Here is a 12,784-nt window from a genome sequence, read left to right on the forward strand (position 1 = left end):
ACTGAAAACATTTCACAGTGGCTCACAGGTAGGTTGTGTGACGAGAGAGACTGTGAGGGGACCATCATGGCACCATACCTTACATAATCATAGCGGCAGTACCCACTGAACATAATTACTATGATTTGTGCCCTCCCATTTCACGCTTGTATTAAAAAATATTGCTGAAGGTAAGTCAGGCGTGAGCGCGGCGAAGGCTGTTGTGGTGAATGGAGTGTGGCCCCGGGGAAAAGCTTGGAGAGCAGAGCACGGTGTCATGCCAAAGAAAGCCAAGTCCCCCACCACCACCACCACTACCCCTCCATCCCACCCCCATCCCGCTGGGGCCCGGTCATGCCGTGAGAACGGGATGACATTACCGGGCCATTTAGCTGGCGGAAGAGCAGTGAGAGGTGAGAGAGGCACTGTGTGTGTCGCTTTTGTTATTTAATGGTTGGCTAATGTCTAGGCAGAGGGGGGTGTGCCTCGTAGCCAAAAATGAAAACAAATAGGTCAACATTATGAGCCTTGGATGTCGCTGCTGTACTGCGAGGCCTTTAGGGTGCATGATTTAACTGAAGACACTGGAGCATAACTGGAGTGGCATTACCATTTAATTTTGCTCAACACTCGAGTATAGTACAATGTCTTGTGACTCATGTACCCTACACTTTACTCTGTGGTATGATATGAATGTGACATATTGCATCATCATACCTTCACTTTAGCAAGGACCAAATACTCTGTATGGTCTTACACGCGGTTTTCTGTGTGTGTTCCATACATATTGGAATTATATATATATATATATATATATATATATATATATATATATATATATATATATAATTCTTCTTCTTCATCTTTCGGCTGCTCCCTTTCGGGGTCGCCACAGCGGATCATCTGCCAATATATCCACTACCCCTCCTATTTGTGATCCGCATGTTTGTTTTGGCACAAGTTTTACGCCGGATGCCCTTCCTGACGCAACCCTCACCATTTATCCGGGCTTGGGACCGGCACTAGAACCACCCAAAAGAGTATCTCTAGTGGCTGGTTTATATATAAATATATAATTAAACATGTTTATTTTTATTTTTTGTGTTTCTGTGTGAAATTGGGGCCACATTGTAACCTATACCAGAAAGTATAATACTATTCTCAATAATGTTTTCAATACTATTTAAAAGGACCACCCAGTTTGAGACACAACTCCCAGGTTGTCATTATTCACCACTGTAATTGATTCAATTTCCATCGGCTGACTTTTGCTGTACTGCTACAAAAGCATTCATCAGACACAGTAGGAATATCAGCCATATCATCATTTACAAATATCAGTGACCCCAGGTCCTTTGGGAATTGAGATAAACAGCCTCCCGAATGAATACACCAGAATAGCCAATGATCTTCACTGCAAGGCCACACGGGTGTTGAGACATGTGGGAAATGAATTTGATGTATTTCATATCCAAAAATAGTTCCTGTCATTTTACATTTTATCCACTTTGACAGTGAATGTTCAAACCTAACCTCACTCCGTCCTCACCCTCTTCAGGTCACTCTATCCGAAGAAGTGTAACCTCACACATTACGGTTGAGACAGACTCCTGTTTGTGGCTATGGGAGTCAGATGGTGATCATTGCCATGAAATAAAGATCACTGTGCCCTTGGCGGGATGCTAAAAATGTGATGTCTTGGACCTAGGAAATAAGAAAGTTCTTTCTTTTTCTCTTGTGAAATTCTTATAAGGGATTATCCATATTCATGTAAATCAGTCACAGACCAAAACATCCTTTTAATTTATGTATGAAGTGTTATCATTACTAAGATTTTCATAAATGAAGGGCTGTGCTACAGTAATCTTACTGGCACGTCTCTAATTGATTTAGAAACTGTTTGTTTTATGCCTATAGGCTTACAGTGAGCTCAACATTATTCCAATGGTAACTGGCTGAATATTGGATGTCCTTCCAAATTAAATTAAAAAAATAAATCATTTATTTCTGCTTTGCATTTTACAGTTGAGCTGAGTTTTCAATCCAAAAATATAGATGAGATAGACATGTATGTTTTTAGTGTTGTGTTTTTCCCCTCCTCGTGCCTTTTTGACAACTTAAGAATAGGAATAATAGGGACCATCAACATCGCTAAATATGGATCTCTGTGTATGCTGTCAATTTGTCACTGGATTATTTCTCTTGTGTGGTTTTTTTCTTCCTTTCCGTGTGCCCCCTCTGTACGCCACTCGGCGGTGCTCACAGACTTCCCCTTTCTGGAAATCAAATCATTCTAATCCATATGCCTTTTTGGAAATGGCAGAGGAATCTGATAACACGTCGCCCTCATCGTTGTAAAAAGAAAAGTCTCTGTTTGCTCTGCACGATAACGAGCGGCCGGAGAACGTCAGAGGAAAATCTCCGTCAGTGCGTTTGTCCTGTGGGACCGCATTTCAGCACCACGGAGCTGTCCACCGTCCTGGAGCGGAGCGACTCGCTGCTGAGGATGAGGAGGATGAGGAGGAGGATGAAGAGGCTGTAAGATAACAAGAACTGTGATTTAAGCACAGGATCAAACCTGAAAGCGGCACACATCGTTTTTAACCTCATCCATATCAGCAGCGAATACTTATTTCTGCACGAATCTAAACATGGAGGGGTAAATTCTCATTGCACCGTTTCACAGCTTATTGCAATAGTTGCATGTGTGTGTTTCATTAACGAAGTGAGGCATTCTTGACTTCGTGCAGCTATTTGCTCCGAGTAAGAGCACAAAGGACCGTATTCTCTATATTTCTCTATTTATAGACCCCTCTCCCCTCAGTGGAATGTACCACTGTGTCCTTGCATAAGAAAAGGGGGGAGGCGAAAACGCTGGGTCCGACATATGCCGAGTTTATAGCGGGACCCTCCTCTCAAACCACCCCGCCGCTCTGCCGGAGACTGAACCGGTCCTGTCCGTTTAAACCGAGAAGACACCCATACCGACTCCTCAATGCAAAAAAAATAAAAGGGTGCCAAGAAGCTGGGACGAGGGAACGTGGGTGTAAATAGACAGTGAACGCTCTTGGTCTCTCTCTCTCTCCCTCTCTCTCCTCTCTCTCCCTCCCCCTTCTCCATCTCTTTCTCTCTGTCTCTCTTTTATGAAATCAATGAACGAGTTATTGGGTAGGACATAAATATAAGGAATCAAAGCCTCCACCGGGACCCTCGGCACCGCGTCCTCGCCAAACGCTTACATGTGTTTTCACATCAATGTAAATATTGGCTTTGATAGGACGAGAGCGGAATCAGCTCTGGCACGACTTGGTCTCGGAACCAAATTTTGACCAAGACTTGCACCAGCTTCTTTTTTTTTCTCTCAGCGTAAAAAAAAAAAAAACGATTCTCCACCATCACGATCTGCTGCCGCCGCTGCTGTGCTCCCATCCCAACTCACTGGCCGGTCCGAAGATGGCAACTTTAACCAACGGGCAGGTGGACGGCTCGGTGCACGGTGTCGGTGTGGTCTCCGTCAGCACGAACGGGCTCGTGAACGGATTAAGCCACAGCCACAGCCCGGCGGGCTGTCCGGCCACCATCCCCATGAAGGACCACGATGCCATCAAACTCTTCATCGGTCAGATCCCCCGCAACCTGGACGAGAAGGACCTGCGGCCCCTCTTCGAGGAGTTCGGCAAGATCTACGAGCTCACCGTGCTCAAGGACCGATTCACGGGCATGCACAAAGGTGGGTTGTGTCCATGTATGAGAGACAAGTGTGGCTCTACTTTATTTTTCTGTCACACATTGGTGAGAGTGAGGATCCCGAATCACGCGTGATTTGATGGGCATCCTACAACTGCACAATTGTTGGCAGTTTTCTGTAGCGCTGCAGCCAGGATGACTTTACGCACGGTATGTGTTGTTGAAAGCGTTGATGGCACCGAAAATATATTTATTTTTCTGAGACATGCCATTGGCTCTGAAATTCAGTGCTTTACCCTCTGGAGCACACATACCCAAGCATGAGAGTCACGAATCGGGAGTCACGACGGCATGAATTCATGTGGGGTGATATTAGGAGGAGCGATGTTCCTATTTGGGGGCTGCGTGCACGGGAGTGTTCACACGTCTGGTCCAGCGGCTGTAAACGTGTTTTCATTCACAGCGCCGCTAAATCCAGGCCATTAACCTCACGTTTTCCCGTTGCAATAGCGGGGAGGCTGTGTTTGATTGCCCGCAGCACAGAACACTCTGTTGCCCGTAACTCTCTCAGTGTGTGTGTGTGTGTGTGTGTGTGTGCGTGTGTGTATGTGTGCGTGTGTGTATGTGTGCGTGTGTGGGGGGAGTGGGTTCGCGCGTGCACGTGTGTACGCACATGTGCAACACAGAGGGGAGTAAGCCTATGAATGAATATACTGTACTTTAGCACACCCTTTAAGGGTTGTCAGTTGTTGGTCATCATGGTTATTCCTCCATGAAAATTAGAAATAGACAATAAACCACAGAGGATTAATCATTTATAATTTCTTCAACTTTACAGCCGTGCACAGTTCATCACCAGGGTTTATTTTTATAACTTTCCCTGTAATTGACACAGGGCTCAGCTCTTTGTTACAGTATCGGTGCCAGTGAATTATCATTAACTTTGAAGTGACAATGTAACACAGCCTCTTGGTGTTAATATTAACGACCGGCCTTGCACTTTTGGTGCAACGGGGCACGATGGTGCCTTAATCTTGTATTTTATTTTCTACTCTGAAGGGTCATTCTCTGCAAATCACCACCTAATGAGAGGTCACTAATTGATCTGCTGTACCTGCAAGACATCTCCCCGGGGAGCAAAGTACTACATTAAGAATGAGTGATCACTTTTTGGGCCCTCCACCCCATCCACCCCCGCCACCTCTCTCTCTTCCCCCCTGCCCCGTGTAAACAATGTGTGACATGCACCATGTGTCAGGAAATGATTATGATATAGAAATAATTCCAGAGGATGGAGACTGTCTGCAGGCACTGGGGCAAACCAAAGAGGGGAGGAAGGGTAAGGGGTTGGGGGGGTTATCTCTTATTAATAGCCCAGCTGTAGTAGCGACTCCCCGTTGGACAGTTAATCACCAGTGGGCCCAGAACTATAGGCACAGCTCACCAGCTGATTCTAAGAACTGTCTCCTCACCGCGATATACAGCCTTGCTTCCCGGCTTGGGCCCCTGCTTTCATTAGCAAGCCCCCGCTGCGCTCATATTTTAACTAGCTGCAGGCACTAGCTACTCCCCGGCTCACCAGCTCACTGGCTCACAGCAAGCTGTTTGAAGGCCGCGTTCCCTCCACAGACTCCTCACGCCTTCCCAAGGTTTCCGTAGATGATTCCCAAATTAGCAGTAAAAGACAACATGTCCCACAAATAACAGGCAAAGTGACTGACTGTGTGCACTGCCGTCACACTGGTTTTATTGAAGACGACACAGCATTATGTGAATCAGGTAGAGTGTTTAATCGCAGCAAGAGTTTGAAACAAAACTAAACACACTTACAAACAAATATATGAATATTTGAAAGAAAATCATTTGTGTTCTTTATACTTTTTTTTCTCTCTGTGAAATTCATGCCATTAAATCCATCTTTAATATGGATGACAATTTTGTGCTCAAACAGTCAGTGGAGCACTTGTACTCACACTGACTCGTTGCCTTTTCAGTGACAGTACATCATGTTCTGTAATGGCTGTGGGAGTACAAAGCCTCAGCTTGAACCAGAGATTGTGGATGCCATTTCCTTTGCACATTTGTTCTACCTGTGCTTTTTCAAATTGCACATTCTTGGTAACTGTCGTCGCTAACAATGTAATACCTTATCTGAGGATACTGTTGTGTTCATTTAACTTTACGCAAAGAGACAGAGCACTTTTGCAAAGAAAGAGGCATGGTTTTCAGCTTGATAATACAGAGCTTTTTTTTTCTCTGCGGCGGGTAATAAAAGGCCCTCGTCCCATTCTGCTGTACATCAACAAGACTAAAGAAACAGCCTTTGCTATGGTAATGCTACCTCTGAAGAAAGAGACGCCTATTATAGCCATTGTCAGCCGTGCCTGTGATACTATTGCCATAACCCTCCCCATAATGACTCCATGTATCACTAGTAATCTAGTCTTTAGGATTCTGTCCCCTTGGAATGGAGGGGTGGAATGGGGCAGGGAGGAGGGGAGCACGGGACGGGGGTCTGTGGAGGCTGGGAGTGGGAGCAGGGACACCAGTGCAGGCCTACATTCTCCCAATGATTTTATTTCTCCCCCCTCTGCGACCGAGCCATGCTAATAGAGGCCATTTATAATGGTCACCGGCTGCTGCTGCTGCTGCTACCGTGCACAACGGGGCTGAGAGGCATGGCTAGCACAAAGAGCCAGCCCTTTCTCTTTCTCCTCTTTGGCAATGCAGCATGGGAGGTGGGGATCTATTCAAGAGGAGGCTGTGTAGATATGACTTCTAGCAGATTTCATGTAATAATCACAGGGGACAATTGAGCTGTGACGATAAGGGGAAAACATGTAATAAATGAAGGTGTTACCTATTGTTTACGCCTCTCCCATCTTCAAGCAGTGTTGTGTTCCATGGCAAACCCTTATTGTCTACATCACCTTTAAGCAAATGCAAGTGTCAACAAGTTTGTTTTACTGCTATTGTTTCATTTGGTTTTAATTTAATATGATTAATGCATTTGTCCTTGCCCCGATTAAAGTCATTAGCAGCTCTCACCATAGAGAGTTGTTCAAAGTCAAAGCAGGTGGTCAAACTTGATGTAGTTTTGTGCCAAATACTCCATATTGACTCCGACAAGTAATGTAAACAAAATGTCACAGGACTTTAGTTCAGGTCACCGACTTTCCATTGGTCTTCTGATGGATACCACAAGCCCATACGAAAACGATGAGTGGTAATAAGCGATACCACTATGGCAGTTAAACCATTTTATAATTTCATATCAATACTTGAGAAAATTATTATTCGATCATATAAGGTTTAATATGTCTGAAATCAAACAAGTGGAAACATTGTAATGACCAATAGTAATCTTGTTTAAATTTACCCATACTGCAGATGGTTTATGCTACAGATGGCGGCTATAATCTGTGCAGGTCATAAAGGGAGTTATTTCCCACTGAACTCCTGCGCTTTTGATATTTCAGCTCTTTTAACTGATTATGTCAGGGAAGAAGAAGGTTCAGATCTGATCGTTGAGCTTAGTGTGTTTGGTGAGGCCAGGAAGTCATGATGCCAAAAACATGAAAAACTCACGCTGTGTTTCATTTCAGGCAATTAGATGTTACAGGTTGCCATCTGAGATCTGCAAAAAGAGAAAGGGATAAAACCAAATCTGGCTTTGAACAAGGACAGAAAGGAGGAGGGTGTGTGGTTTTTTTTTTCATCCTGCAGGTCTGCGTTAATGCAGCATGCGTTCCGGCCGAAAAATTTCACTCCAGTTGCATCATCCTCACCGTGGGATCCTTCCCTCTCCTCCTCTCACATTTGGTTTGGGATGAGTGTGTGTGTGTGTGTGTGTGTTTATGTACTCCTCCTCTCCTCACTGGCCCAGAATCCTCCACTCAACTCAGCTCAGCTCAGAATGCACGCTCAGGCCCCACATTGTGCCCTGTTTCTATGAAGACGCATCACAATCGATTCTGAGTGTTTTGTCAGGGAGAAAGGCAACATGTGTCACGGAGGAGGTCACTTCTTGAAAGTACACTCCACGGGCGCCGTGCCGCACCCTTGTCCTGGCAGAGCCCAGAACTGCCAAGCAACAAGAGGGAAACAAGAGGCGGAGCCAGAGCAGGGAGTACAGTGAGCCTAATTTGTCAGGAGGACCGTTGTCAAGGCAGCGCTGCTTCTGTTGTCCATTATTATTGGAGGGGACTGTCAGATGGGGGCCGGGCTGATGGCCGAGCGGGGAGCCAGTTAGTCACAGTGAGAGATGACCGCCCTAAGCCAAAGGACGGAGTGCACATAGAACTCGTGCAAGGATTAGCATGCTAACAGCAGGTTCGGAGTCAGGATAGCTGGAGTCCTGTTGCTCCTGTGACCTCAGCGGTCCTCTCATTAAAACCACTGGCCTTTACGTAGAGATAATGTAAAGGGATGGCTGTACCGACCCATTCATCTTATCTCACTTCCTACAGACTGACTGAAACTGGCTCTCGTTCAGCAAGCTCGCAAAAACTGGTGCAAAAGTTTGGAGCGCACATGAAAAAGAGTATATGCACATTTAAGTGACTGTCCACTTTTAGTAAATTTCTGATTCATTAACTTAGAAAATCCTTAGGAAGAGTTTTAAGCCTGGAACCCGGCCGACCAGCTACAAGATTAATCTTGATAAAACCAAAAAAAATTGAGAAACATAAAAAAGGCAAAGGTGCAAGGCTGTGTACATAATTATTCTGAGAGTAAAGGAACTACGCATCCCATAAACCATTGCAAATTATCCCTTTCCGAGTGCTTCCTTTTGAATTTAACCTTGTTTTTAATATGCTGTTGCAATATATTGTTGTTTGTGACTTGTATGTATGAATCTAGCTTTTCATAGTGTATAGTATCGTAACACACATGATTTTCGCTGTTGAGGTAATTTCCATGGTAACAGCGAGCTCTGCCAATAGATACTTTGCAGTTACACCTGGATTGTGGGTAGTTCAATACTTCTCCCTACCATTATGATCAATCTCGTAGCTTTTGGTAAGTCTACACTGGATGGTTACAACATTGTGGCTGATAAGCTGATAATCAGAATCTTCATTCAGAAGTGTGGAGATACTTGTTCCACATGGCAACATCATGATTGTATGTAGCTATTGTTACAGGTCATAGAGGCTGCTGATGCTGAAGTCAACAATTTACAGACAAACAGATATATAGATAGACAGATAGATAGACAGATAGATTTTTCGTTCGAAATTTGGCCATCTGTTTTCCCAAAAAAGAGGCTAAGCAGCCTGGTACCTTCTGCCCTTGCTCTTGATCTCCAGTTGCTGCCTTCATTGTCCTGGTGTACCGTTCTTTCAGGGGATAGTAGAAAAGCTTCTTTTTTTTTTTTTAAATGCTCCTAAATATTTTCTGTTTTCAAGGCTCTTGCATCAGCTACGTATTATTGTGCTTTGTGTTACATTTTTAAAACGTTGACGCTTTGGGCCCCTTCAATCCTTTAGCCCCCCCTAATAAAACACACACACACACACACACACACACACACACACACACACACACACACACACACACACTTCAAATGCCGGTGACTGGATCTGGAGATGGGGAATGCAATAGCTTTGAAATGTTGGAAAGTCTTACATGTTATCTCAGAGTTTACTTTTGTTCTACTTATGGTTGCAATTATTTGTGTCTGTATTGCTAATAATAAAACTACCTGAGGGGAAGAGCCCTGTTTTTTTGTCTTAATAAAAGAATTTCTTTACAAGAACTTGGAGGATGTAATAACTATAAACATGTTAATATAGTTTTACACGTACTGCTTCCGTTACAATGTACTACATGTGTTTTCTGGCAATATCTTACTGAACACCAGATATGTTTGTGGATCTCTTATCAGTGCCATGCATTACACAAGCACTGTACTCTATATGTTGTTATTCATGTAAAAGGCTTTAACGCAATTTATTTTGTTCAATAGTCAAAAGGTCCTGAATCTCTCTCTCTCTGTGTGTGTTTGTGTGTGTGTGTGTGTGTGTGTGTGTTTTGCCTTTTGGATTAGAGCTGCAGGCTCCTTTTATCAAGCTTTGCACAGTCAGAAGGCATTATGATAGGGAATATAATAATATCCATGCCTTGTATCTGTGTGTGCACAGTATATGTGGGATGTGTATACATTTTATCTGTGTATTTGTTGTGTGAGTTCATCCTTATGTGCGTATGTTCTGGATGTGTGTGTGTGTATGTTGTACTGTACTATATTATATGTGCCTATCATATACATATCAGCCATTTATCGTGGTCACCATTAATGTTTATAGTATAATAATAGTAAGATTTAGATTTTAAAACTGACTCAAACTCTTCACTAGCTGCACATTTAAATTGGTCCAGTTGCAGCCCGACTGCAGAGGCTCTCCACAAGGAGAGAGAAGCATGACACAGCAGCAATATGAAAAATAGAAGCAAACTTTGTCACAGCTAATCACGGCAGTGGCACATTAATGCATATCCAGCAAGCATTGATTTTTGTTACACACTCTTCTCCAAATCTCTTTTATTAATTTCAGACTCCATCTGATTACATGCATATTTTTTCCACTTGTATCCTTGTCCTTATAAGGTCAAGCAAGTTTTGCTGTATTTAAAAAAAAAAAAAAGAAGCAAATCATTGGAACAACAACGCAAACAGTTTAACACTGACTCACATTTTTTGCCCATGCAGAATTGTCTCATGCACACTGAACAAATTGTTTGGCTTTGGAGATTTATGGTTCATAGAAAGTTGAATTGATGTTTATTCTCAACCAAATTGCTAAACGTAACTCGAAGTGGCGTATCTGGGTCTGCCTGCTGGGATACTCTAAAGCAGGGATTACATGAGCCGTGTACTATTTGTCCCAGACAGAAACCCCGACAAAGACTGTTGTGCATGTGCCACTTGTCAGGCCGGACACACACAGTGTTTGGCCTCCTCTTTATATGCATGTATACTGTATATACAATCACCTATATGCTGTGTGATGACTGCCAGGTTTGAGTGTCCCTGATTCATTTCACTTTCTCCCCAATCTCCCTTCATGCCTATTTCATGTCCCCCAATTAAAAATGCACCACGTTGACTTGTAAAAGGAGGGTGGGAATGGAGGTTAGGGCTTTTCAAAGATCCCTCTCAATTATTCAAGGCCAAGTTTGATTCAGAAAATGGAGGATTAATAAGTCGTGCACATGTTTTTGAGGGTTTGGGTATAGCAAATGTAAAGCAAAACAGAAATGTTTGTTGTAGATTTAAGTTTCGACTTGAGTCCCAGAGCCAGCATCCTATGTTTAAATTACAATCTCTTTTTATCAGATGAAAGAGGCATATCTGAAGTTTGCAACCCAGTTTAAAGAAGCTCTGTAATTATATCTTAGAAACGTGGTTAGTTGGTGCAGCTCCGAATGACACGAGGCAACTGATCAGCTTTAGATTTGTCAAACTTTGTTTTTGTTTCTGCACACCCGTGGGGTTCACGCTGTTCCAATTTCATTCTCCCAAAAACTGTGTAGGTCAGTGTATTTTGTTTTCAGATATTACCATTCAAATCATATTGGCATCACACTGAGAGAAAGTACAACAAAGCTTTATCCTATCCTGCTGGTTGGAGAGCAGATAGACCAAAACATATCGCTGCAGAGGGAGATGGTGCAAGAGTGCGTAAAACGACAAGGAGCTCAAGACACAGAGAGAGAGAGAGAGGGAGAGGAAGAGAGAGACGGAGAATTAGAGGGATGTTGAAACACGGATGATGTAAGAGAATGCGTGAAAAGAGGCAAGGGAGATCCGTGGAAGAGAGTTCGGGTGGGGGGTGGCACACAAAGACAAAGGGAGAATATCAAGAGGCAGGGAGATATAAAAGAACGAGAGCAGAGATTGTTAAGACAGGTGCTGACTAAAAATGGAGGCACAGAGAGATTTTTCAATGACAGGCACCGAGTGAGCAGAAGGAAGAGAGGTAAGAGGGGCCCAGGCGCAAAGACTGAAGAGCAGGGAGGCAAAACGACAGACTGAGTGAGAAGTAAAAAGAGTGAGGGAGTCCCAGAGACAGATGTCGCCCTCACTGGCCCCAGCAGATTGATAGCTTCTGGCCCAGTTCCATGCCAGGCTCTGACCCCTCCGTCCTCTGCTGTAATTTATAGGCTGCGTTTAGCCAGATTTAAGCACTACTCTGTGGCCATCATGGCTCGAGAAGGAGAATGACCTTCCTGGGATCGGAGCAGAATTAAACCCCTGCAGCTCCCAACCTTCCAGGGGTAAATAAGCAAGTGCCCTCCATATTAGCAATCTCTGATAACATGCAAATAGGAAAGGTCTTACTGTATAATTGTCGATTTGGTGTGTTTGGAACATTTTTTTTTTTCTCCATATGTTACCTCCTGCAGTGTCTTAATGTATGGTATCACATTCATAGGTAGCCGGTAAGAGGATTAACATCTTTAATTCATTTTGCGTGATACTGCAGCTTCTGATTTTGACCTCACACAGTGACTAAGTCTCATTTTACTCATTTTGTTTTAGTCAGTTCTGATCAGTCAAGCAAGTGGACTCTATTCTTGACTCTGTCTGTCGTGGCTCATTTCAAACACCTGAAAACCAGAAAGGAAGTTCTATCACGTGATGTACAACAAGCATGTAATCTGTAAAGTTGCCTCTCAAGTATTTCTTGATAAAGTTAAATATGAAAGTAAATAAGTAATTAGACAGGAACATGTCTTACGATTGAAATATGACTTTAAAAACAGTTTAACAATCAAAAGCTCTTTCAATCACCCGCCAGGCAACTTGACTAGACAAATGTTGATATATCTTGACTTGTGCACAGTATGTGACATTTTCCAACAAAGCACTGCCCATTTAAAACCAGTAAGAGGAGCACATATAAAAACTGAGAGAGTGAACAGAGCGTTCTTGTCGGCTGCCATCCCTATGTTTTAGGGAGTTGATGGAGATATTTGCAAACAACGTAAAATAAAAGTGTTGATATTCTTCTAGATTTAGTCATATCCATGGGTTTATTAACACACAACTGAGGAGGTAAGGCACATTTTCATCTATTCTATTCAAAAACTATATTTAACTAAAAAAAGA

The 12,784-nt window shown here is 43.3% G+C and overlaps 1 protein-coding gene across 16 annotated transcripts in view; it reads left to right on the forward strand.

Moving 5' to 3' along the window:
* Positions 1-3,241: 3,241 nt before the first annotated feature.
* The window catches only part of celf4 (CUGBP, Elav-like family member 4), an 82,417-nt gene continuing 72,874 nt past the window's right edge, over positions 3,242-12,784 (forward strand). For 15 of the 16 annotated variants that reach the window (XM_069510841.1, XM_069510807.1, XM_069510844.1 and 12 more), the window contains exon 1: positions 3,286-3,709. In XM_069510841.1, coding sequence (XP_069366942.1) covers positions 3,433-3,709 — 277 coding nt within the window. In that variant the 5' untranslated portion in view covers positions 3,286-3,432. Of the gene's footprint in view, positions 3,710-12,784 lie in introns of all 16 variants that reach the window. The other variant, XM_069510858.1, reaches the window with a different exon arrangement.

The sequence above is a fragment of the Paralichthys olivaceus genome, chromosome 2 (assembly GCF_024713975.1).
Source record: "Paralichthys olivaceus isolate ysfri-2021 chromosome 2, ASM2471397v2, whole genome shotgun sequence".
Classification (NCBI taxonomy): Eukaryota; Metazoa; Chordata; class Actinopteri; order Pleuronectiformes; family Paralichthyidae; genus Paralichthys; species Paralichthys olivaceus.